This window comes from Neodiprion virginianus, chromosome 2, assembly GCF_021901495.1.
Source record: "Neodiprion virginianus isolate iyNeoVirg1 chromosome 2, iyNeoVirg1.1, whole genome shotgun sequence".
Lineage (NCBI taxonomy): Eukaryota > Metazoa > Arthropoda > Insecta > Hymenoptera > Diprionidae > Neodiprion > Neodiprion virginianus.
Window position 1 is genome coordinate 10,924,568 of NC_060878.1, and position 26,991 is coordinate 10,951,558.

At 35.2% G+C, this 26,991-nt stretch overlaps 1 protein-coding gene and 1 long non-coding RNA gene across 5 annotated transcripts in view; one reads left to right on the forward strand and one right to left on the reverse strand.

The window, feature by feature from the left end:
• LOC124297945 (protein phosphatase inhibitor 2) overlaps positions 1–26,912 on the forward strand; it is a 29,188-nt gene extending 2,276 nt beyond the window's left edge. Inside the window, exons 4-5 of one of the 3 annotated variants that reach the window (XM_046749415.1) lie at positions 264–405; positions 26,194–26,912. In XM_046749415.1, the coding sequence (XP_046605371.1) occupies positions 264–405; positions 26,194–26,206 (155 nt within the window). In that variant the 3' untranslated portion in view covers positions 26,207–26,912. Of the gene's footprint in view, positions 1–263; positions 3,127–3,206; positions 3,463–26,193 lie in introns of those variants that run through there. The other 2 variants (XM_046749414.1, XM_046749413.1) reach the window with 2 other exon arrangements.
• Positions 15,416–24,991, reverse strand: LOC124297950 (uncharacterized). 2 transcript variants are annotated; one of them, XR_006906692.1, is made up of 4 exons: positions 24,931–24,991; positions 23,721–23,851; positions 20,935–21,122; positions 15,416–16,347 (listed from the first exon to the last, which is right to left on the reverse strand). It is a non-coding gene; the product is annotated as an uncharacterized LOC124297950 (long non-coding RNA). The 2 variants fall into 2 exon arrangements; XR_006906691.1 differs by lacking the exon at positions 20,935–21,122.
• Positions 26,913–26,991: the final 79 nt, after the last annotated feature.

Here is a 26,991-nt window from a genome sequence, read left to right on the forward strand (position 1 = left end):
CCTGAATTTAATACTTTTTTTGTGTCAAGTTCACAACGATTCGTTGCTAAATACTTCTCTGTGAATCAATTTTGCAACTTCAACAAAAACTTGAACTCAGGACTTTCCAAATCTGCAGTATTTTTAGAGTGTACCTTCAGAATTGTTTCCAGTGATTTGAACATTGATTTTCGTTGCTTAACAATCTGTGCTGTATACTTTTCTCAATGCATTCGAAGTCCGTTAAATTATAAGATTAACGTAAATCTGATATGAATTTTCAGAAAAAAGATTAGCATTCGAACAGAAACGTAAAGGTCATTATCAAGAATGGCAGGCGGTACAATTGGCACGAAAGTCAATGCAGGAAGAGAGCGACGAAGACAGCGACGAGGAGGATGAAGCGGATTCAAACTCTCGATCCAAGTGCGTGCCATCCTGTGATAGCGAGCCAGATTCTGATTCAAACTCGCCCCAATAATCACTTGTTGTTAACAACAGTTTTTCGTTCTCAACCCACTTTATTGCTAGAAAATGTAGCAATTAGCAGCTCGGTATAATGTTCACATAAGCATTACCTCGGAGGTTCTTTACTGACAGTCCTTACACACAATTACAGAGTATAAAAATTACGGTTGTGATTTTAAAGTTTTTTTTTTCCGATCTTCATTTTTTTTCTTCGCAAAGTACCTACCTACTTATATGATAATGTTACAAAACATATAGTTGATTTTCATTTTGATACGCACAGGTTTACGTGTTATACGAGTGGCTGCTGAATTGTCAATTGTACGCAAATAGTGAATTAGTTTTAGGTATTCCCCTGACTACATCGCGTAAAAAGGAAGGTAGCTCCGATTTGTGGTTAAGGATGAGTGGCCTGTGAAGAGTCTGATTGTGGATAAAAATTTTTGGAAAAAGGAAAAACCGTTTAAATGAACTCCAACAATTCCGTTCGTAATAATGACGGTGAATTCTATTGAATCAACATGCCTACTATGTTATAGAATCGAATCTGAGTAAATTCGAATAACACAAGCTAGGAAACCAGTGATTTAAAGAAAAACTTTCTTATTAAAACACGTCAATTACGAGACTCTGGCATTTTTTTTCTGTTTCTAATGTCGTTGGCCTTATTTTATTCATCACAGATTTCCAGATATCAGCTGAAATAAAAAAAAAAATTTCGGAAAATTTGTAAAGATCTACTCAGCGAGTAAAGTGAGCCCCAAAATAGTAGAATCTGATATCTCAGCTTACATTATTCCAATTTGTTCAAATTAATCTTTCTTACACGATAGGGATGTGTTTTATTGGGTTCGCTGTAATTGGCGCAAATGAAATTGGTGGAGATTTTTGAACTGATTTTTTCATTCAGACTCCCGTCATTCAACGGCCCGTTAACGGATGAACCGGTTAAACCCTAAAGTTTTTATTTCTTGAACAGATGAAGTAATGATAAAAATGTCTGGTAGAAATATAAACTCGTTATACTCGTCATCCGAATTATATTGACTATTATAAGATATGTTACTATTAACTACGATAGTAAATCCCGATTTATATTTATAATATTTGCATGTAAATATCCATTATTCGCGCGTAGTAAAGAATCTGTAACGAGTGATTGTCATTTACCTACTTATGCAATCAATGCATTCTGAGTTTCCTCGCGGACTTGAAAGTATGATTTATAGTTCTAGAAAGTTTCTACAAAAATGACGTTATAATACCGATTACCATAATAACGTAAGAATGATCTTGATGATGATGATAATACTCAGTGATCAAACGTACTCGAGCTACCTTCTACTTTACCGCGTACATCGTGAAATACTAATTGGGTCGCGGTTAAATATAAGGCGTTTGATAACGTGAGACTGGCCTTACGCTGTAAGCATGAAAAATATACACAAAAGCTGTAACCACAAAGCTTGACGGATAAAATATTTACTGATTCAATTTCTTTTCTTCATGATTTTAATATTTTGAAACATTCGTGAAACATTATGCAGGATGTGCAAAGTGTGAAGCGTAACGCTATTCTCAGGTGAACCAATACACTTTAGACTTTCCATTTTAAACCTCTACAAAGTTGAACAAAGTGTTAGGGAAATTTCATTTCATTACCACTTATTATTTTTATTAATATTAATATTATTGTTATTAATAATTTTTCTATTATTATCATTATTGTTTCATTAGTTATTATCATCACAATTTTGTGGCTCGACTGCTCTTTATTGGCTAGTGTTCATTCATTCATTTGCTCTGTTCCTTTATCAGTAAACGAAAAACTGCTGAAATTGCATTAGGACAAGTTTCTTTTACTAAACTTTATAAAAAATCAGATTACTTGGTTATTAACTTGAATTAGTTTCATTCCGTCTTCCAAAGTTATATTTAACACTCTCCTCAATCAATACTTTTTAACCTGTGACACGAAATTGAAGAGATTAATTTAATTTATCGGTTTGATGTATGCGAAGAATGAAGGTTTAGGTATTTATTTAAAATTGTTACCTCTCTTTTTCGTTTACTGAACTTTGCTCTGTAGCCAAAGCTTCGTTTACGTATTATATAATACATTATATTATTCCTATAGCTTCGCTATTGCGCAACAAGTGATTTTTTAGCATGTGTTATAAATCTTTTTTTTTTTTCGTGCGTCATTGCATGGTGAAAAATTTCATGCAGCTTCAGTATTTATAAAAGAAAATGTTTTTATATCTATTTATACATGACGTATATAATCCGTTACATCTTATTTGTGTTTGAAACATAAAAAACAAAACCTTGACGAGATTCGGTAACGCCATTGTGGTGGTAAAGTTTTAGGATTTAACTTGACTAATTTGTTAAATCTTAACCAGTGATTAAATAAACTTAACGATGTAACGGAGTCTGTATAACGTTTGCAGAGCAAATGTATCAGATCTGGCTGTAATGTAATATTTGTCCTCTATAAAAGTAGAAAAGCTAGAGATGTGTAAGTGATATCTGAGTGATATATATATATATATATATACATGATGTGTATATAACGTGTAACAGAAATTTATAATAAGTGGCTTAAATGCAATAACCGAAATTTGTACGAGAAGTGTTTAAATATTGAAACGTTATATTAAATCATTCGAAAATGAATTGAAGTTACATAAACAAACCGCGGTGAAATCGCTCTTACATATATTATATTTTCAAACATTTTTTTTTTTTTTGCGCAGAGATGAATTTTCAGGATGAATTCTCAACTATCTCAACATATTTTTGGAGGGACGTTCATGCTTTTTTTATTCTTGCTGTTATTTTCTCGAACAATTACTTGCAATAGTGATATTTCAGGCCAAATAAAATAACAGCAAGAATAACTAAAATACAATTTTAACTTCCCAATAAGCTAAATTTTTGAGGTTTCGTCTGCGAAAATCATTCTTCTGGATTTGGCAAGTCTTTTAAGTGAAATTTAACTCGTACGAAATGAACAAATTTAGACGACAGTTCGCTGCGATGTATATAACCTCAAAAATTTTGGCAGTTGTCGGTGGTAGTTGTGCTCAATTCAAAAAAATATCGAAATTTGTGAGGTTATAGATAATTGGTCGCCCTGGGAAACAGTTGCTCTCGGATTTTAGCGCGTACGTATCAAATTTTAGCAGACGACGAACGTTGCAGACGTTAGGAATTCACTCTGTATATTGGTATTACAGGTATTACATATATTGGGATCCTTAATACGGGTGTGGTTAGATCAAAATGGCGTCGGACGTGGAAATCAGCTGATCGTTTTTGACAATTTCGTTCACATATTGAAGCTCAGAAAACGTTGCGCGAGATGTAAGATTTTTATTTTGTGACTTTGAGTCAATGTAAAGTAAACTATGGGATAAAAAATGAATTTTATAATTCAACACGTAACTCATTAACTGCCCCCGGATGGCATTGTTTGAATTTAAGGGTCCCAATTGCAGACAATTTCAATCACCTTACGATATTTTCAAGTTGACTTACTCTAGATTTAAAGCTATTGAAAAATGACAACAGGGTTGTGAGCGTAGAAAAGCTTTTTAATTAACATCTTTGACGCGTTTTGTTTTTTTAATTCTATGCGAATTGTTTCCAAAAAACTTTGGGTTCTTGGTTTTTTTCCATTCTTTGAGTTTATTTCCCTTGAAATGAAAAAGCGTTTTCCTAGGCGTAACCTAAATGTTAAATTAGAATTCCATTACCTGGTGAAAAAAAATTCCTAGAAATGGTCTAAATTTGTCAAACATTTTTTAGGACAACTGAGAACCTGTCAGAGATTCATATTTCGATAAAAGTCGTAGAAATTTTTGATAATTTTTTAATATAATTGCCGTCGCCATTCGTGTCAAAGGAATATTATACTAATGATATCCTACCCCAAACTCCGTGATCTAAATATCGCGTTGGAATTTCGTTTGGCGAAAAATCTCTGCAATACGTAACCCATTGAATATTCACAATCTCTTGCAGAATGTAGAAGATTCTCAATTATGAATAAACACGTTTTAGAAATTATCCATCCTCAACGTGCCCTGTTCGAAATAATGACGTCTCATGTAACGATGGCGTTTGTGCAAAGCCAGCTAGCTCCTCTGTCACGAAATCGAAAAAGTGTAAACGAAAATGTGCAAGATGTCGTCGCACCGATCAACAGTCTTGCTCGACGTGTGGCTGCCGGTATTAAATCATATTCTTTTCGCTAATTCACGCTATTTCATGCTGAAATATGTTTAACATACGCCAATGTTGCGTTCACGCGTTTTTTCCCACGGGGATAGAATTTTCTAACCTCAAAAAACTATTATTTACAAGGGCTGATGCGTCGTGATAAAAAATTTCGTTACCCTAAATTATTACAGTACATTAATTGTATTTCAATGTGAAATTGAACGAAATTTAAAATTCTTATAACTTCGTATTTTTGTTATAAAAGTTGATCAGAACTTCTCGATATGTTGCTTGAATTTTTCAGCAATTACGTAACTTTGCTGATCACATGACTGTGATTTTTTTTTGTTGTTAAAAGGCTGGTTACTCTTGTTGAAAATATATCAAATCAAGTCTTCGCTCATTTGAATAGATCACATATCATTGGATCGTATTTAAATTTTACAGTTTTAGAATACTAGGTGAAATTTAAAAAAAAAACATTGCGATGAACAGTGTAAATAAATCCCACTAAACTCAAACTTTGCTCAATATTTGTCTGATATAAAGAAAAAGAGTATTTGATTAAACATTCTATCACGAGTAAAAACTACCTATCTCCATGATTAGAAAATTTAGAACTGGGAAAAACATTTTGAAGGAAAAAACAATCTTTTGAAATATGCACATAAAGATAGACGTATTTTATGTACGTATATAACATACCTGTCTGTATCATTCACTTCGATATTCAATTTGGGATTTTCCAGCAATTACATCAGCGCACGAACCGACCCTGAAAATAGGATTCTGATTTCATTTCGAGGTAGATTAGATTGACTAATTCGAATAAGGTACTACAATAAACCATATGAACCACAATGAAATGGAATCGTGATGCCGATTCGATTAAGTCTGTATCGTTATTGTATTTTAGCTTCTGTAAACCCGTTTCCATGTATAATATTGATATTTTCTTTCTCTGTTATACTTTTTTTTTTTTTAAATACTAATCAGTTTTGTATATATGCTTCAGACTTTTGTACGATCCTTTACAAACACTTTTAAGTAGCCGCTATGTCCTAAAGTATAAATTGGAAAATTCATTAGTCTGCTTTATTTGGGTAAAGCTATCTATAATTCATGGTTAGCAAAGTTATTTGATTTTCACTTATTAAAAGTTAATTAATCTGTGTCTTCAACAGGCTTCATTTTGTTCAACACTGTTATCGATTAGCGAGAAAGCGCGGCCATCGCAAGAAAAGAAATTAAATTTTCGAACAAAAAAATGAAACTATCCGAAATAAGAACATTCGATAAAAATTGAAATACTTACCAGCAGTATAATTTAATATAATTGTACGATCATTGTTTGAACAGATTTCTAATTTATACATCTTAATTCGGTCCCAATGTTTGAATCAAAAGATAGAATGTAAAAGAAAAAGGATATTTAAAACTCCAATATAAAAACTCCAACAATATTGTTTAATACAATAAAGGTGAACTCGAATGAAGCAACGTCTCTACTAAGCAATGAAAGTAATTTGAACAAAATGAAATAACCCAAAACGTAAAACATCGAAAATGATCAAACTTTGATGTTTTTTATTCGATTCTAATGTTTTCACGCTTATCTTATCCAATTTGGAGACATTCAGAGATGATGAAAATTTAATAACAAATAGTTGTTCAATGAAATAAGTGCCGTTTCGTTTTTGGTTACTATCATTATATGAATAATATTTCTGCAAATTTCTCGATCGGTTCTTTTTACATTCTTCTATCTTTTAATTTAGATGTTCGGGTTCATTTATCCTTATACATTGTAAATGACCGTCTAATGTACAAGTATTACATAATTTTGTCCCCCGGGTGTATCCGAAGTAAGAGTGGAACGAGTAGGGCAGCACCCAGAGGAGGCTGCTCGGCATGCGGTGCTCGTAGCGCCGCGTCACCTCGAACTTTTCGAAAGTAGAAGAGATTACGAAACTCGTTCGGCCAACTCGGGCAGCGTTGTATTCCCAGGCCGGAAACCATACACTCCTGCATCCCGGGCGAAATCCGTAATCCCATCCCCAAACGTCCAATTCAGTGAGTTTTGGCTAATTTTCTTCATTGGGATCCAAAGTAACGAAAGACGCCAGCTGGCGGTAGAAAACGCGCGAAATTATCTCTGTCTTATTTAATTATAAAACTCGTTTTTAAAACCTAATTTCACTTTGTACCAACTCGATGGAGGAATATCAAACTATTACCGCTTGCCCAAAGTCTTCTGTTCCTTTGTATTCGTGTTATTTTGTTGAAACCGAGGGTCAAACGATCAGCTGATCACCGAGTGCGACGCCATATTGCTCGGCCATTGCCATTTTTGTATCCTAATTACCGAAATCCACTTCATCTAATGAAACGTTCGGATCCTTGAATAATTTACAAAAGTTACTAATTGCCATACTTTCATCTTCCATTGCATTATTCACTTATTCTCGATTAAACACGAGTTTTTGATCAGGCCTCAAGAAAACTATCCTCGTGAAATAGCAGCTGTTGACTTTTTGACCGGATCAGGTAACTGCGACGATGTTACATGTATTATCAATTATACAAAGAGCCACAAATATTTTCAATATCAAAAACGTGGACCACTATTCATATATTTCTGTACAATTAATTGATCAAAATCTGAAAAGAAATATCTCTGTAATTTTTTCTTTCATTTCTTGATCTTATGATATAATATGTATATATATATATATGAATAATATGTGAATAATACAAGAAGAAAATCTTGATTACTTATAAAATTAGGAGAAATTTAACACTTATTATTCAATTAATAGATTATATTATATACATAGCATCGAAAATGAAATTAGTCATTATCTATTATTGTATAGTAAAGATATTAACTATCGTGACCGAATACAAAATAATGCGTCGTTGTTGGCGAAAATTTGAAATGTTGAAAATATTCTTTCAAATAAATGATATATAATATATGTATAGCATGTACGTGAATGTTTAGTCTAAAATATATACTATATTTATACCTGTAATAGAGGATAAATGCGATTACGTGTGTGGAGAAAAATTTACACAGATTTGGCAAAATTTTTGAAAGGTAACTAAACGGGAGTGAGGAAAATAATCGATCTTAATTTTAAAACGTGACTTCCAACGAGTGTTTTCCACATAAAAAACGAAAAATCCAATTTTTCCAATTCTATAAAGAGTTCAAAAATTAGTTGTGGTATGAATAAACGATTGAAAAAATAAGATAAAAAAAAAAAATAAATAAAAAATCACTATCAATTGCTTTATGTGTTTACATAACGGTCTTACGCTTAGGTATAATACGTACATTGCACATTTGTAGGAATTGATCAGACTGTTTAATGAACACCAAAAATTGTCGGCTATTTACGTGTAGATAAAATTAGTGTATAATGAGTTTTGAACGCATACATATAGTGACCATCCTTGATTAACACAACAAGCAAAACCGTAATATTATCATGTATATGTGTAATAAGTAATAGTAAGTGTTAACAAATTTCATTTAAAATTACAGTCAATATAACGATTGATGCATCTATTGTAACAACTGATCGTTTTCGTACACACGTTGTCATTTAAAAGCGTCCAAGTGATATATTCATATAGTTTTAAACATTTGATATAAAACTACGTTGACTTGTATAACGACTCGAAAACTGAACTCGATCTCAAATTGTTCGTTCGAAATTTGTGCAATTGGGCACGTACTCTTTTATTATTAATTTTTTCCTCTGAATTTTAACTGCAAATTATATCTGAAAGAATTACGATTTGCACCAAGTTTGTTGATGAGTTTTTTTTTTTTCTCTCTCTCGAAACTGAGTAATAATGAATTTTACAAATTTAGTCTCGATGATTTTATTCACTCATTGAATTTTCGTTCTGACTGAGGTCTGAATATAAAAATTTCGCGGATCTTATAGTTGTACCGTAAACTTCGAAGCGTTAAATCCTGCACCCCGATCTATTATATCCTTACGATCGCGTTAAGAAGATGTAATACAAGTCGACGAGCCTTCCAGCATAATATAATATGATGATACAGAGTTTATCCGGCTTGTTGACGATTATAATATTTACTTTGCAGTCTAAACTGTTGCAGAGATATTTTAATTAACCCGAGTGGATATAATATCTATGACAAACAAGAACGATATAAACGATGTGTAAATACGATTAAACGATGGTATTGAGTAATTATTTATATAACATTAACATGATATTGAAACTGTAAAATCGTTCAATAAAATCATCCGAAATTATCGGAACGAGATCCTTGATATTTGACTATTTTTTTACCATATCGTCGAAAGTGTTGTAATTAATTTTTCTTCATATTACCCATTACAAAAGTAATTTGTAAGCAAACGTACAAGCGAATTGAAAATTTAATCGAAAAGTCGAAACATTGAAACCAACCAGTGGCTTTGTCTGTCAATTTGAATATACAAATATTCGAGGCTAACTAGGATAATTTTTGAAAAGAAGTTTGTTAAAAGAAATATGGAACATGTATAATAATCTTCGAATTTTCTTCTGGAAATTCAATCGCTGATTTGATGCATGTTTTCCTTGATGAGGATTGTTAAGAAAGGAAAAAAACGTATCACGGAATCACAAAAATTAATATACATGTTAACTTGTTTCTTTTTTTTTTTTTTTAATTATGCACGAAGCTTCAAGCAATTTTCGAAACAACTTAACTCAACTATTTAATTGGAAATTATTAATTGCTTTTGTTAAGCAGAAAATGATTTGGTCAAATCGAGACAATGTATGTTGATTTCATTCTTTTTTTTTACAAATTTTAAATAATATAACGCAGAATTCTGTGACTCGATCCAAAGTTTCCCTCGACGCACGATGAAAGCGAACAATTTCGTCGAATCCGCGAACCGTGGTAGAAAAATATTTTCTCAACGCAGAGTCCCTCAAGACAGAAATCGAACGTTTGTCCCAAAAGCTCGGGGGCAATTTCAAACATCGCAAAGAACGAAATGGAACTGTCCTTGTAGTGTTTCATTATTTTCTTTATGGCCAGAGAGGCGAGTTTCAACTTTAAGAGGCGGTGGTGCTAAAATGGGGAACCGAAGAAAATACCTTTAGGAATCGCAATTTATGGTAAATTTTGCAGTTACGTACTCGATGAGAAATTTTTCAAAACGTGGATAAAGAAAAACCAATTATTGCAGCGGTGTTATATCGGTTATTATTGCAATTATATGCACCATTTTCACTGTATCAATCCGTCATCTTTAAGGTCGGACAGTAATCGATATCGGTATTAGAATAATTGTGTCATTCGTTTAATTCCGTCAAATGCGAGCGATTGTTCCTTGAATCGATTAGGTCAAAAATAAATGGTGAACATTTAATGCCATTTGTCGTCTTTTTATTTCAAGAATTTATTACACGCACAAAACGTGTTTTTAATCTGAACACAAATGAATGCGTCGCTGATCGATTTTTCTCGCGGTGAAAATTTGTCGCTGAAAATTCTGGCATTGTACGTTATAGATAAGTTTGAATGAAAAGTTCCATTTCACAGATAATTTCGAGATTATTAAAAAGTACGCGATTTCTACTAAAAATTTATTCAAAATATTAATCGTCTCTGTTTATTTCGCAGTTTTGTAATTCAATTCTTCCTGAATATATTTTTGCTTCGTGTTCTACTTTTCTGCATCATTCTCAAATTGAGAGTAAATTGGGTGAAAGAGATTGGGTATAAGAGGGTTGGAGAAAGGTTGGGATTCCTTCATCCACGTTGCAAGAACTCGGAATAAAAATCGGTGAAACAACTCGATTTTACAAATTTTGTTTCGCGTCTTCGTCGACGTTTATTCCTCAAATGCGATGAAAATCTTTCCTGAAATTTGCCCGAAAGGATTATAGGCAAGATGCTACGGATTGAGAATTTTCAAAGTGCAGTCAGAGAATTTCGCGCTTCAATTTTAGAATATTCAAGAAACATTAAAAATCCTGAGAAGAAAAATTATTACATATTTGACACAAGTTAGATGACATAAATGGGACAGTGAAAATTGTTCTTTGTCTTAAAAGCTCTGAAATTGATCTTGACACAAATTCAATTCTGAAACAATATCTAAATTCTAACCCCAGATGGTGTAAAAACAATTATTAATCATCAAATTTTATTTCTCATACCATAAATAAATGTGACGCGTTAAGAAATATCGGTAAATTGGATCGGACGCAAGATTTTTTATGCGGAATGTTGAGATAATGTGACTTTGAAGAGGGTCAGAACTTTGTAGCGGGAGGTTAAAGTTACCGGAGGTACGATAGGGGAATAAATGAAATGCACACTTTGAGCCTAAAGCTGTCAGTTCACCGTCCTATTCAACTTTGTTCTCCACGTTCTGGCAATAATTTGACACGCGTGCGTTACGCTCGGTGAATTCTAATCATGGTGAAGGGGAGGTTATGTTCGGCACACGTTTTCGGTGAAATTAATCACCCTGTAACGAAAGAGTGAAACAATTGAATAGGAGATGAATGAAATGCGCTTGCTGCACGTCTCGAATAATTCAAAGCCCCCGATTTGTCACTCGTTTTCATTTCGGAAAAACAATTTTAGCAAGCATTGAAATTGCTTTTGTATTGGGGGTTCCGCAGAGATGTTACATGAAAACGACCGCGTTGCGATTGGTCGAGTGCTTGCTCTACTAGTCAGTCAATGATTCTGATTGGCGCACCGGCACATGCTGGCTTCTCAATACAAGTACCGACGACAATATTTCATCTCTTTTGCGCTAGCGAGTTCGTGAGTAGCTCTGCCTCTGTCCTAGGGATTTTTTAGCGCTACCAGATAATTTCGGAACGCATCTTACGTTCATGTCGATTCTGTTACCAGTATAAAATATAAATACGTCCGTATCCTGGTTACTAATGAATACAATTAGATATGTAACCCAGTACAATGTTTATTCTATACCTTTGTAACTACATTTTCATTGCTTCCAATAATAACACCCCGTATAATATCTGAATATTTTTACTCTGAATTTCGGTTCAGTGGTCGAAATTTAATGTCTATTAATCGCTCTGGAATTGCACCGTAAAACTTTGCCAACTTTTGCGAAACTCAGAATCTGACATAATTTCGTTAAATAACTTGTAAACTTTTATAATACTATCTTCAAATGTTGGTTTAATTTTTTGTAAGCAATTCCATAATTTGTCAAAACAAATAAGTGCAGTTTCTCGAAACTGTCTGAATTCGCAGTCATATTTAAGTTTGAGCCATTTCCAGTCGCGAATAACATTTTTACGTGTATAATATTTATCTGTTCCTGATTTCATATATTTTGTCTTTTTGTACTGCGGGATTCCTGATTTCTGCGGCCACATCCGTTCTTAACGGCCAACACCCAATTTCTCGAGAATATACGAGCTGCGAATAATTCGCGAATATGCAACGGCGGTTTGAAATCGTGCCAAAAGTACCTAATGTATATTCGTAAATCAAAATTGCGATGATCTTTTGAGAAAATAAAGGTGAACCAGATTCGTGGCAGAAAAATGCTTAACGTTGTTAGCGAATTAATATTATCTAGATAGAATTTCCATGATTTCAAAGTGAGTGTGAATAAAAAAATCGGTATCTAAGCTTTTGTATACAAATTGAAAAAATTTTTTTTGTTTATTTCATTTCTAGACAAAGCATCGTGGTTGAAGAATATATTGATTTGACAAATTCTAGGGTTGTGCAATTAATCTACTACTCATAGACCTTGTTTTACCATTTTCAAATTAATCGATTAATCAGCCCTGTCGATAACCGTTTTCTCGATTAACCAATCGATCAATTAATTTCTCAACCTTAATATTAATACGATAATCTTGTAATGGATCTAACATAAAGTTTTGAGTTTTCGTCCCGTTTCCAGTTTCATCTGGCCAACCGCCTTAAAAATCCCACGAGCTTGTTACCACGATGAAACTTGTTCGAGGGTTTATCCCTTTTGTAAATTTCATCCGGGAAGCGAGCACTCGTAAATTCAATCTTGAAGCACGTTTTCAACGCTCTTGCGGAAGACTAAGTCAAACAGCAACGGGGAGTAAGAAGCTTATAGGCTAATATTTGAAGAATATTTGTAATTCCCAAAGGCATGTTTTACCTCGACGTATTTAAACCAACGTGATATTTGAGCCACGTTGTTGTTAAGGGGGAAAATAAAATGCCGCATGGTAATGTAAGCTGTCCAGTTCTATCATCTTTCACTATTTGCATTGTCCATTTCGGAAAAGTGGACGGGTTTGTTTATTCTCTTGCGACGTATAAAAATACCTCTGAAATATTTATGCCGAAACTTTCAGAAGAGGCTGGGAAAACAGATTCTTTTTGCAAATCCTTGCGCATTTGTTTGTCCTGTTATTCAAGAAATTCATCAGAGTTAAATAATTTATCGCATTTTGGTTAAAATCTCAAAAATTTTTTTTCCAAATTGTCTCACAAAATCTTCAAGCTGTTGCACATTTTTTAGTGATTCTTTTTTATTTTTAGACACTTTTTCTGTTTTCTTTTCTTTCAGAATTGCTGTTCTATTCTCTGCACAAATATAAGACTCGTTCAACGCAAAATTTTTGAATTGCTCTTGGGTTATACTTTAATTCTTCCGTTTATTCCGTTATTTTGATTTTATATTATTCTGATTAATTATTCAATGAAAAAATCATACGAATGATCGGTAATTTGGAATGTTTACGCCTATATTTGAAAAATTGTAGACTTTTGTAGAAACGTATGAGATAAAAAAGAAAGCGATAAACAAACAAAACAATCCCGAGTAGTGCAAAAAAATGGTTCGTAAGTGTTTTAAAAAAAATTTTGACGAGGCTGACAAAATTGGCAGAAAAGGATTTGGGAAAAAATCTTTGAATTTGGATACTACGATATAAAAACACAAAATTCACTTGAAATTCGCCTGAAGTATTCAAATCCACAGTATGAGGGAAAACCTTTCATGGAAAATTACCTGTACTCCTTTGGCATGCCCTTTGAGAATATATCAAACGTTGTGCTCGAAAATGGGATCAGGATTAATCGTCGAGTCGAGGTGAAATTCTGCCACCTTCACTTCTGTGGGTTATTTTCACGGATAATCTGAAAATTTCATTGGAGTTACATACCATTCGTGCCAGTGCTTTCCAGTCGGTTGGTTCTTTCCGTGGTGTTTGTTGACTGCAAAAACGTGATGCACAAAATATATAATCATTTGATGAAAATTGTTTTACAGTCAGTGGAAAAAAATCTCGGATTCTGATCAAATGTATTTTTGTCAAAGACTCGATGAGATTAACTAGATGGCAGAATTTGAGTCTCGAACTTGAACCGGATTATCACATATTATTTTAAGCTCCGCCATCTTGAAACTTGGTGGGTCATTGGATCCGCCACTCTAACCTCAAATATTATTTCAAATTAACTATTCATAATCAAACTACAAGTCTTCTTTTCCATACAACATTTCAATTGGCGTCACAGCTGGACTTTCATACTTTACAATATTTTTGACAATGCGAGCCACGTCAGGAAATAGATGGTAAAAAAATCAGTACGAGGTGACGAAAAAAAAAAAAAAAAATTGAATCCCTTACTAATCGGGATGGAAATTGGATCGTTATCGAGTGGCTCTGCGGTAAGTCGATTAGGCGTCTATTTCTGGAATTGCGAATGAGAAAAATCCATGGACCAGGTTATCTGCGATTGTTTGTCGAGTATTATCACCCCGCCATTTCCGGTCGAGAATTGTACCTGTAATGATGGAGTGAGAGATCAATGGCCGTGGAGCTTTGACCGAAGGTGGCATTCCTCGATTATTAAACTCCTGGGCTTTGTCTCTGATGCCCGAGGAGGAAGTTGAGTTTATCCTTGAGATGCGAAGGATCACGAGTGACATTCCCAAAATACCTGGCGGTCGAGTGTCGAGGCTTAGGCACATGGCACCAGGTGTTATTCCAGGGCTGTTTCTAACAGCGAAGAGCTCAGCTATATGAGCTGAGAGGAAAGGTGTAGAGTGAAGTTCTGAAGGTCCCCGAATTGTTGAAATTCTCAGTTGATATTATACACAAAGTGACATGGGATTTCGTTTGGGTTATAATTATATCAAGTGCGTGCGTTACTTTGTGCCTCTGATTTCTGCTCCACGTGTTATATCCTAGACTGACGATAATACGAGTCTATAATAAAAGACCCTGCAAAACCACTGGCACTTAGACGTGGTTCGTGCAGATATTAACTGCGGTTGAATTACCCAAAATTGCTCCTATCTCGTGTAGCGGTAATTTTGATTCAGGAATTTCATTGAAACTGAATTGTGATCCGGATCCGTGTTTTTAATCTTTTTTGGTATAACCTGTTTCATCGTAAGAAACTTAATGAAATTATTAAGGATGTACACAGAATGTGAAATTTTTAAACACATCGATGAATTTCAATAAGTTTTATGAATTTTCTAGAACAGACAAAATTTTTTTAAATTCATAGAACTGTCCGAAACTTGGTATCTTCTCCAGTAATTTTTTTTTTCCGTTGGTCAAGACAGTTCTCAGCTTTGTCTGCCTATACCTACTTATATCTATCTATATTACTGCACATCTATCTATTCACACCAAGAATAAAAATAACAGATCTTTGCTTCAAAAAATTATTGTGTGTTCCCCTAGTTTTGAAATTCGTATATTAATTGGTACTTGCCAGTAAATGAAAATTGAATGTTTATCATTTCCGAATCTCTTCGACTTTGTTTAGCTACGCTACCAATGTTTTTGCTTTTGTTTAAAAAATTTCTCCCGTTTCACTTCGAAAAGTTTCAATCCCGAGAATTGTTTATAAATTTTAAAAACACGATTTGAGATGAAACGCTGAACCGAAATATTCCCAACTCCTGCAGGGCTACCTAGATTCCTGGACTCCTAGGTAGGGCGGTTGGGCTTACAGCTCGATCGATTGTAACAGAGCCCGAGAAATGGTAAATGGCAAAACGAATACCAAGGACATAGTTCCACATAATAATCCATTGCGATTTGAATAATTCATAAGGTTACGTAGCCATTGTTCCATAGGTCGGGGTTATCACGTAGTTTGACAGTGCCTCGCGCGTTAGGTCCGACCCTTCGAAATAAATTTATTGTCCACTTGACCGCGGGGGTTTCGCGGATTAAACTATAACATCACTAGCGAAATTTATTATAGGTTTGCACGATGCGCACGTACTCGTGATTCACCCGAGGGTTCAAGTCTCCCTAAAGCATCCTCGTCCTTTTTGGGATCAGAAAAAGTTCAACTGTGTGGTTCAAGCTTTGTACCTTCGCACTTGAATGTTGCCCGCTGCTCCGAGGACTTACCTTTGCTTCTACCACCTTTACCCCCACTTCACATCTTTCCCTTTCAAGCGGTGCTCAATTTTTGGCGACTTTTTAGAAGTAGTATCGTCCTTGCAGACAAGGGTTAGTTTGCCAATCGAAATTCTCCTCCACTTGACAGAGGGGACCGGGCTCCTTCTCTGGGGGCCGTAAAGAAGGTCGATGCTTGTCGATTTCGTTGCTAATTCACTTGTGAATGAAGTAAGGTAAGCTTCATTCACCGGAAATCTCGATTTCATCCGATATCTACAGCGACAAGAAAAACTATAAATATAGGTATGCGAATTTAAATCACTATTTATTTCTGCTGGGATGAATGTTACATGAAAGTAAATTTCCGTCGTATCGTATCACACGATATATCATTTCTAAAAAATAACTCCTCTAACGCTAAGGGCAGGATATTACCGACTGATACATACCCTTAATACCATTTATAGCCTTAATATTTCTGTTTTACCGACAAATTCAGTGAACAAAATGATAGTTGAAAAACGTGATTTCTCCGACGACGTTGACAATTACGTAAGGGATTCACGGAATTTTTTTCAATCAGATGTAACTTAATTACCTGTTTTACCAATCACCTCAGCAAATCGTATTTTAGACATTTTGCTTCGGCTGGGTAATAAAATATGTTCGAACTTCGTAGAATTATACGAATTATTATCTCTCTCTTTTTGCGAGTTGAAAACAATTTGGATAATTGAATAACGAGTACAAAAATCGTTACATTCAGCTACAAAGCGCAGCGCGTCATAACCTCAATTAAGAGAATCGAAATCAATGTCGAGTATGTTCTCAGTGTTTTCGTCAACGTTTCAAACTTACGATTACAAATCCTCTCGTTTACGAAAATTTCTACAAATTTTGTTGGTCAAGAGCAGAAAAAAAAGAAAAAAAAACGTGAAACACGATTTGGTAAATCTGTCGGTAAAACAGGTATTTCTGCTCTCCTTTCAAGCTGCATGCTCTGAAAAACTGTGTGTTTTTTGTTAAATTCGAGTGTAATTTCTCTATAAAAGTGATCGAACAAGCCGCTGGACTCTCGGGCAATTGCAGATTCCAGGGGACGAGAAACGAGACGCAACGTGATTTAATCCGATTTCGGGATCCGTCACGATTCGACGCGTTGTGTGGGTACTTCAAACGATGTACGAGGATCGGGTTGTGTGATGTTGAACAATATCGACACTCCCGTCGGGAGTCGCGTGAGAGTCCAAATTGCGTCCCGCATTTCTCTGCCTCTCGTGTTTTTGCAACCCGCCGTCATTCCCCATCTCCGTCATGCACGTCGCGCATATCACGACAATTACCGCTTTCGACTTGCATGTGCAACCCAAATTTTGTTCCGTTACCTCTGTTAATTCGCCAACGTACACAGCTGTACCTCTAATTGCCAATGGCCTACCTGTTTCGATTCGTATCGCATCAATTGCACCCAATCCCGTTCATACGTGCGAATCGTAAAATATTTTACGAACTTTTCCTAACCCTGTTTGTTTTTCTTTTCTTTTGAAATGTGATTGAAAAACGCCAGATGTTTTTTCTTCTCAAAATTCCCGACACTCCAGAAATTTGTCGCAAGAAATGTGAAATCGAGAGCTTTACGAAGGACTTGCAAATTCCGATCAAGTTTTCACAGTGTTTTGAGAGAAAGCGGAGAAACACAAAATGCGAATAAGTGATTTCAACCAAACCGAGTATTGTTCGAAACATGACTCATAATTCGCAAATGAAACATTATATAGAAAATCCAAGCCTCGGTTCAAAGAAAAATCATTATTTGATTGAGAAATTTTGTGAATTGCAGAAGTTTTTCTGAATGTATTTAGCCTCACGTTTTGGTAAAATATTATTATCTGAATTATTCCATTACGCTATTTTTCAGCAGAAACAAAACAAAAAAAAAAAAAAAAAACGATTCGTATGGGATAAATACAACCCTATCGAAGTGAGTCAGCTGCTCAAAAAATGTATTAAAATATTTTATTATCACTGATGCTTTTCTCCGACTAACAATAGGCGTATTTTTTACCAATATGTGTTTTGTTAAACAATGGCGAGCAGACGTGTAAATATTCCAAAAATCTGCATCGGTCAATTTGAAGAAAATACTTTTACAAACAAAGCGAGCTTGAGTAAAATCGCATCGAAAGAATCTATTTAATCTTTCACCATGATTTTTGATTCTTGAAAAATGAAAAACTGATGTGCAGGTTGTCTTTATATAATTTTAACATCCGAGAAAAAATCGTCGTAGCTTTCGAATGTGCAATTGTCAATTCGATGATCGAAACGTATTGGTTTCAACTCACCACCCTTTTTAAATGCGGCTGCCTTGACGGGGGAATCAATTAAACGTAGGAGACGTAACAGGAAGCTTTGCCTACTTCACCGGAAGCTTCTGATTACCCGACTACCGGTTTACCACCTTCGGATAGGCACACCGGAGCTTAGGTATCGCGTGCGCTCAGATTATCCAGCAGCTTCCGGAAGTATAGTTTATATATATATTGTACATGCGCATAGTTCTATATTCGAGAAAATATGGGGCGTTCCAATTGGGATAAAAATTTGGACTACCTCACGATCATTCGGTATCATATTATTTTTCCCTTGATGTAATTTTGGAAGTAATTGATCATTTTGTAATTTTTTACAATTTTCATAATACACCGAAAATGCTCCATGGTGTGAAAAAATAAATTCTTCACAATCCGTGTAATTTGAGATGAATTTTATAAAAAAAGACAACAGTTAAACAACTAAACAACGTGTCCAGAGACTTTTTTTTCCAGGGTCCGGGTATTTCGATGAGAGGCCGATTTTTTCAGATTATCAATTTTCGAATCTTAGTTCCGGATTTGGATAATCCTGAATGGAAATAAAACGATTTTTTCACATGGCTGTTCCACTTTACGAACGTGGCTGAATATTGCGAAAAGATCAGATTTTCAAGTGAATTTTTGTGAAAGTCGAAGAGTCCACTGCAGTAAAATAAAGATGTGGGAAGTCGAGATGAGTTTCTGGAAGAAAGAATTTATCTTCTGAATGAAAGAATCTGATAAATTCTTTGAATATATTGGACGATATTACTGGAGTTTGTGTATTGACTGGGTATAGGTATGAAATACTTTCTGTTTTACATATTCTTTACGACGACCGATATTCTCGGGGCACCTAAAATATCACATCAACATCCTTTGAGTACTCTTGGAACTTCTCTGGCTTTGAAGTTTCTGTTTTCGTCCGAAAAGTCCAACTCCAACTGCAGTGCGGTGGAAGAAGTTGAGCGTGAGCGATGTGCCAAAAAGATTGGTAAAATAGGTTGACGTACTTTTGGTTCTATTGACCCAATCGATCCGTTCTTGCGTTTATTTTGAAACCCGACACGAGGGCACTTCTCTCCTGTATTGATTTCATATAATTTACGGTAGCAAATATACCTTCACGTGTCGTCAAAGAATTTCCGACTCGAAAGTGACATTCGATGTTGACAGAAGCCTTAGAAAAAAACGAAGGAAAAGCAACCCTCGTCGCGTGATGAGATCGAGACCCTTTTTTATGATTGATCTGACACCGGCACGCGGCACTTTTGGCTATTACAGCTGTATCATCGAGTTTACAGCTCCAGTGAAATTTTTTTTATACTCCTCAACGCGATGGAAATCCCTGAAATATTTTTTCAAATTTTATGACCAATTTGGAGACAAGAAAGTTTCAGTGAAAATTCGATAGTAGTTCAGAAAAAACAGAGAATCAGATAACGCCTGGAAGTAATCTTAACAAAATTTGATATTGCTCGAGGTAGAACTCAAGAATTGCAAAATAATAAAGGAGCTGATCGGGAAGCTGAAATTGATACTATCCTGAATTTTCCTTTATATCTCATATCACTTCAAAAAGACTTTGTAAATTATGATCGTCTTCGAAAAAAAGCACAGATTTTTTTTCACGGTTTATTTTTAACCAAATGGGTATCAGAATACGATTGAATTTGAAGACGAAAATTTCAGAACAGCAAAAGGTGAACTTGAACCAATAAATTCTAAATTGATATTATTTGAAACACTTTTCACGATACATGAGCTAGAAATTTCTCTATTAGCACTATTAAAAATATATAACGTTCCCAACTTTCGTTCAACTAAAGCCGAAGAAAATGTGTGAATAGTGAAACCTAAAACGTTGGAATAAAATCAGATGAACACGATTCAGCGAGTTATGCAGAGCATTTAATAAAACTTTGCGATTGGTTACGTATAACATATGAATTCAACCAAATATTTGCTATCTAAGTAACGAAATCTCTTTTATTTTTTCCAGTGGACTTGGTAAGAAACTCGTAAACGTTCGGTTGGCGTAAAAAAGCAGTAGTGAATGGAGAAGGAGACTCGCAGATGATTTAAACAGGTTTCTTTGCCTACTGAAGCATTTACTGTTTTAGTATAGATTAAAAAAAGTTGAAATAACATTTTGACAACAACGTTCTATACTTAATTACATTTAGATTTATGAGCATCGGTAGTTTCGAAGTTTATCGAGCCAGTGGCATTGGCAATGAAACACGAACAAAAAGACACACTTGAATTTATTCGACACAATGTTTTCCCTTACTAACTTGCCGTATCTCTTCGAGGGTCGGAAGCGTCGGGAATTTTCCACCTCGAAGTTTTCGTATCCGAAACGAGTGCTCATTGAAAATTTATGACAAGGTTATGATATAGCAAAGTTACGACAAGCAAGGTTTCTCCGAAATTATTCCCGACGACGGAAATTTATTTTCAGTTTATTGCTGTTCGTCTATTTAAGACAGTTGCTTTATTTTACCGTTTTCCAAAGTTGCAGCAATGATAAACTGATTTTAAAGTTAGATTCCAGGTGGAAATCAACTGGAAAACAGTCAATCTTGTTCATGGCAAAATTGGTGGCAGCGGTGGGATTTTAGGTTTGTTGGATCGAATGGTTGCGTCATGTACGGGTTGGATTCTTTCTGCCTTCGGTCTCTTCTAGCATAACTGCTCGTAAAAAATTTCATTTCACCAAATACCCAAAAACTCATATTACTTCGCAAAGGGAGGAGAAGAACACACAAGAAGTTGTAATTGCCTTTCCCTACGGTATCAAAACATGAATTCTTCATACGGAGATCGAAATAGGTAAAGTTGAGACCGAGATAAAATTTCGTCGAATATTCCACGTGTTTTGAGATTGATTTCGACAGGCAAACAAGCGGAAATTCTTTTTCCGTGATTTTATTAAAGCTCGGTTTCGTTTTATTTGAATGTTTTTTTTTCCCTTTGCGAATGGAATAACACCCAGATCAATAGGAACGCTTCAGAATCGGTTCATCGAAGATCTCGCGTGTTTTCAGAAATCTTTGCGTGACTCGTGTAGCAAATCTCTACAAATAGCACAGATCACTTCACAAGGTATTCTCGGATTTCGTACCGCATTGCGAACCTCGCGAAAACAACACCTACACGCATTCTATCAACCTTAGCCTCACTCTATCTCTTTGCAGAAGAAAGAAAAAAATGTCAATGTATGAAATATTCCTCGTGAAACTTGCATGTTGAAACTGTTGCCAATTTTAATTTTTTTATCGATATTTTTTATTGCCTTGTAAGTTGTTAATAACGCATTACGTAGGTTTTCCTTCAGTTTCAAACTTGTTGGCTTAGTTTTACAGTGAGCTTGAGTTTCACGTTTCCACCAAAGTTCATTGATTTAAACAAATATATATCGTTTTTTACGAATTCGTTAAACGCACGCATTGTTTCAGTTTCATACATTGAAATAGGAAAATGCATTTTTCAACGGACTTGGAAAAGATTTTTTCACTTTCTTCGTAGTAATTGTGGTCGATTTTTTTTTTCTTTCAAGAATAACACAAATTTTCAAACCCCGCAAAATGTGGTGGAATTTTTTTTTCATAATATTACAGCCCTAAACTCACGAATAACGATTTCTCTATTCGAATCGCAATCTGTATCTCAACAAAATATTCTTAGTTGATTCTGTAATATGATATTCAGTTACTACAAAAATTTTATAAAGTTCTAACATAATAGAAAAAATGTTGCGTGATCGGTGAAGTTTGAACAAATTTGTTATTTTTCAACCACATTAATTAAAATTATTGTAAAAAAAAAAAAAAAAATGAAAATTCTTATACTATCTACGAATTGCACAATTCTACTTGAATCTATCGAAATATTTATGAAATTGTTTCGAAGAAATAGCAAAAATTCAAGCATTTGTTTCGTGAAATTCATCAAATTTCCAACTCTGCTGTTAATCATTTTCGTTTCTGATATATATATTTGTGCAAATAATGGAATAACAGAGCAAACGTAAAAACCACGTTATTGTCAGCATAGATCAGGAGAAAAAATAATTATACCCGAGTAAAATTGAATATAATGACATTCTAAAGACATTTGTGATCTTTTCGACAAAATGTGTATTAAAATTTCTACGTTATTTCGTCCATCAATATTCACTGTTGTGCAAAACATCGCGCACACCATCTGCTGCGATATTAACTTTGGCTGGTGATCCACGTCTCTGTCATCCGGGTGGAAATAGCTCGCGTATATTGTTATACATACATATATACAATACTGGAACTGGACGTGTACAAATAGAGGAAAACACATTTTCAGGCAGCTTTGCTTCCACTAATTTTCCTGCCGACTTTGGAACTGCCTCCTACCGATTTTATTTATTCCTCATTATTATATTTTGTATTTTCGTTCTTTCTCTCGCATCTCTGTAGTGAGTGAGAGATTTGAGTTCGAACATTTTGATAGTTTGAAAAATTACGACGAAATTAGCATTGAAATCTAACGAGTTTTGTTCAAAAAATACTAGGATTACGAATTAATTATTAAAACACGCCGAGAGATTTTTTTTTACTTCATTTTGGAGGGAAATCTGAATCGACAAAAGTTAAGAGACATTTTTTTCGAGCCATGCTCGATCTGCCTTTTTTTCTATTTTTTCAACTGTTTTTGAGACCCGCATGATTGCAAATTCTTTCGAAGTTTTTGCAATCTCGCGTCGTTGTGAGGCTTTTTAATTTTCGAGTATTGGTGAAGTGCAGACGCTGATAGTACAAGCAACCCAATATATCGGGCATTCCATGCCAGATCAATCGATTTTGACTATCTGAAAATTTTTAATTTTTCCTCATTTGTCGTTTTATGTTCGTCTCGCGGAATCAGTTTCAATTTACAAATATTCAAATCTGATACATGAAATATTCCCCAAAAACTTAAGTCCGTCACTTTTTATTCCAATTATTTCAGGATTTGCCCTATGATGGAAGGATTTAAAAAAAAACAAATTTTCACTTCTTCGAAAACTGTTGGATTGACATTGAAATCAATATTTAACGCATTAAAAATTCCACCACTTCTTATCGATCGTTAAATTCATCTCGACGCCGCGAGGATCGCTATGCGAGGAATTTTCTTGCTTCCCTTGCTCGACAAAGGGAAAAATTGCGACTCGTATATACGAAGACAAGTGCATGCGGCAATTTTCGCGGATAAACGATGGGCTTGGCTTGGCTCGAGCTGCACCATCTCGAAGCAGAGATTTTATCTTACCTTCCAAGATTGAACGACATTGTTGCCCCGCAACAATGCTCGCCTCGATACCGGGTAGCACAAAGCCCCGGCGAGCTGCACTCGCCAACCTCCTTTGACTCCTTTATCCCCGAGAAAACCGATAGATTTCACTGAAAGCATTGTTGCAATTTATTTCATCGCTCCCCCAGCAGCGAGCCAGTTGTTTCATTGAATTTTTTAACGTTTCTAGTACAAATAATTGTCCGTAACCGACTTTGAATTATTTTACCCCATTTTCCTGCCTAAGAAAACAAACGCACATTGTCTTTGATAAAATCTGGACAACTTTTATCCCTGGTTTTAATTAACCTTGGTGAAAATTGTTCTCAGAAACTTTGAAATATTTATACGAATTTTTAAATAATTCTTGGCTTTTGTTTTTTTTTGCAATTTCCGAAAAATTTGAATAATTTTCATAAATTTTTTAGAAATATCGTAATTTGTATATCTATGCGCGAAAGATCGATGTCGGTAACAATTCGTACATTCTTGATATTTCTTGACAATTTTCGTACCAAGTTTTCTGGAAATTATTTCAGATTCTTTCAGCTACACTTCGAAAATCATAAATTTATTTCGACCATCTTCTAAGAATTTCTTACTTCCCCAAGAAATCCATCCCAGTTTTCCATGAGACGATACCGTCGGTAAATAACCAGAAACAAGAGAACTTTGATGTTTTTTTTTTTACGCTCGAATATGAAGTCTTTCCTGAAACTCCGTAGGATTTTTGAAAAATCGTCAGCCAGCATAAGAATAACTTAAACTCGTCCAGAAATAATCTAAGATTTTTCTCCGACCCGTCCGAACAAATTTTTTATTCCTGAAATTTTTTCTTTAAACAAAGGTCATGCAAGGTTTTCGGAAAATCCCTGTCACCAGAAAAACTTGGATTCCATTTTGCCGCAGAATTAGGACCTCGCACAAAGAAGATTTGTTATTTTCCAATTGACATTTTTTCCACACATCAGAGTTTGCAAACAATTAACGATTCGTGCTACCAGAAATTGTTTGGTACATGAATATACAAAAATTTCGGATTAATGGATCGTTGCACAGGCTTCAATTGGCCATCAATTTCCGGACTTAATTATGAAATTGTACAAAAAAAAAACCTGTATTATATTATACAGTACGAATATCAATGATCGTTTTATCACTTTTCCTATTGTTCTACCATATCACTCACCACTAGGCTCGATATCGGTATGCGACTATTTCGGTCCAAACCTTCTTCCGTGGGCGCTCGAGCGAAACTACTCTCACCTCCCACTTCCTCGCTCGCTACTCGCTCGCTTCGCGCTTCTCTCTCTGCGCATGCGCGATACTCGCCCAACCCCCCTCCCCCCCCTACTCCACCGTACCAGCCTCGGCTCTTTCCGCGCCCGCTACACACGCATGGCGCATAGACTTCTCACGCTCATCATATTCCGTAATTATGGAAATTTCGTTCGTCTTGGATGGAATAGCACATATAGGCCATAGAAAATGTCTTTATTCGACCAAAAATATGAAGTGATGGAAAATTCTGTAGCTAGGGAAAGAAAGTAAAATCGAAAACATGACGGCGTTGAAAACGAAAGCTGGCCGGAGGCTGAGCTCGGTTGAGGATATATTTTACCGAATCATTTTCGAGAAGTCGTTACGGACTTTCTGCATACGCAAGCTTTTCTGCTAATTTTGAAGCGAAAGTACATGATGCGAGTTCACGTTTAAAAATATATCGTCTCATTATTGGATTAAAAAAACTTCCGAAGTTAGTCAATTAACGAGTTTTACTCGATACAATTGTCTGATTACGATCTGGAAAAATCAAGATTTGAAAAAAAAAAATTGTGAGATTGATACATTTTCACAAAGTTTAAAAAAAGGTTACTTCCCCGACGCAATATCCTGAACACAAAATTGACATTGTAAAAACTGCAACCATCATCGCAGTTTATTGTAATCATAATTAGTTTAGAAATTATGATTTTTATGTAACACCCATTACGATAGTTGCGCAAAATGCGATGTTGAACTTGCCAAGCATCGTATACGAAACAATAATTTTCCAACTACCATATATTGCGAGCTTGTGCGAGCCGATAACGATTATTGCAAATTTGCGAAGCGAAAGGACCGTTGCCTCCTTGCTGCACACGATTCTTTACGTAACAAGAGAATGTTACGCGTTTTTTCACGAAGCACGAAATTGAGGTTAGGTCGCGTTTTGCGACCGCGCATGCGCAGTACAGAAGGGAGCACCAATAACTCCTAGGACTTAAAAGTGGTCCTTTCTATACTCCGCGCATGCGCATTCGCAAACTTACTCCAACGTCATAGAAACGGCTACTTCGTGCACGAAAAAGACCAATGAAAAAATGCGCAAAGGATGCTAGCGTTATATAAAAAGAATATTTGTTGGACAAAATGTAGGTAGCATCGTTTTTCTAATGTTTTCAATTTTTAGCTCCGTTCGATGATCATTACCAACGCCTTCGCTACTCCAGAACCGGTAATCCGGCGAAATGGACTTTTCAGGTAACGAACGTATAATAATTAATTCTCCTCTGCTCCGTGGGGTCAATACTCGCAATTATTGTGACCGAGTCGTTGCCACGTGTAGGAATAATTTATACGACGACATATCCCCTTGTCCATTACCGGTATATAAGCGAACAAAAGAAGCAGAAACTCTGGTGTTTCGAAGCACTCGGTGGTTGCCACCATACCGTTCCCAAGGAGGCAGAGCGGGACATTTTCTGGTATCGGAATAATAAGCGAGAAGGTATGAGAGTGAAAAGCGAGGCTAAAAAACGCGGGACAGAAACGGGGGAAATGCGAAGCGACGGAAACGGTGAATTATTACTTTTACTTTTCATTTCCTGCATTTTTTATTACTCGTTTTTTCTTTCAAAACTTGTTCGACAAAAATAAGAACGATATTCTCGACGAAAGATTCGCAACGTAATTCACCAATTTCTCGAATGCTTTCGTATTTTCCTCAAAGTGCATTCTGCGAATGACGTATGTATGAGGCATTCTTTGCCAATTCGGCCAGGATTTAACCGTGTCGTTTTTGATTCGGTTGAGACTTTTTCCATTCAATTTTTTATGCGGAATTATACCGAGGGTAAATTCGTTAAAAATACTTTTCAGCGTCTAATTTCTGAAAAATTCGACTTAGAATGAATTCTATCCAATTCCTCATTTTTCCGATATTTTTAATAATTTTTTTCTTACCCTGATAATTGAATCCTCGAAGGAT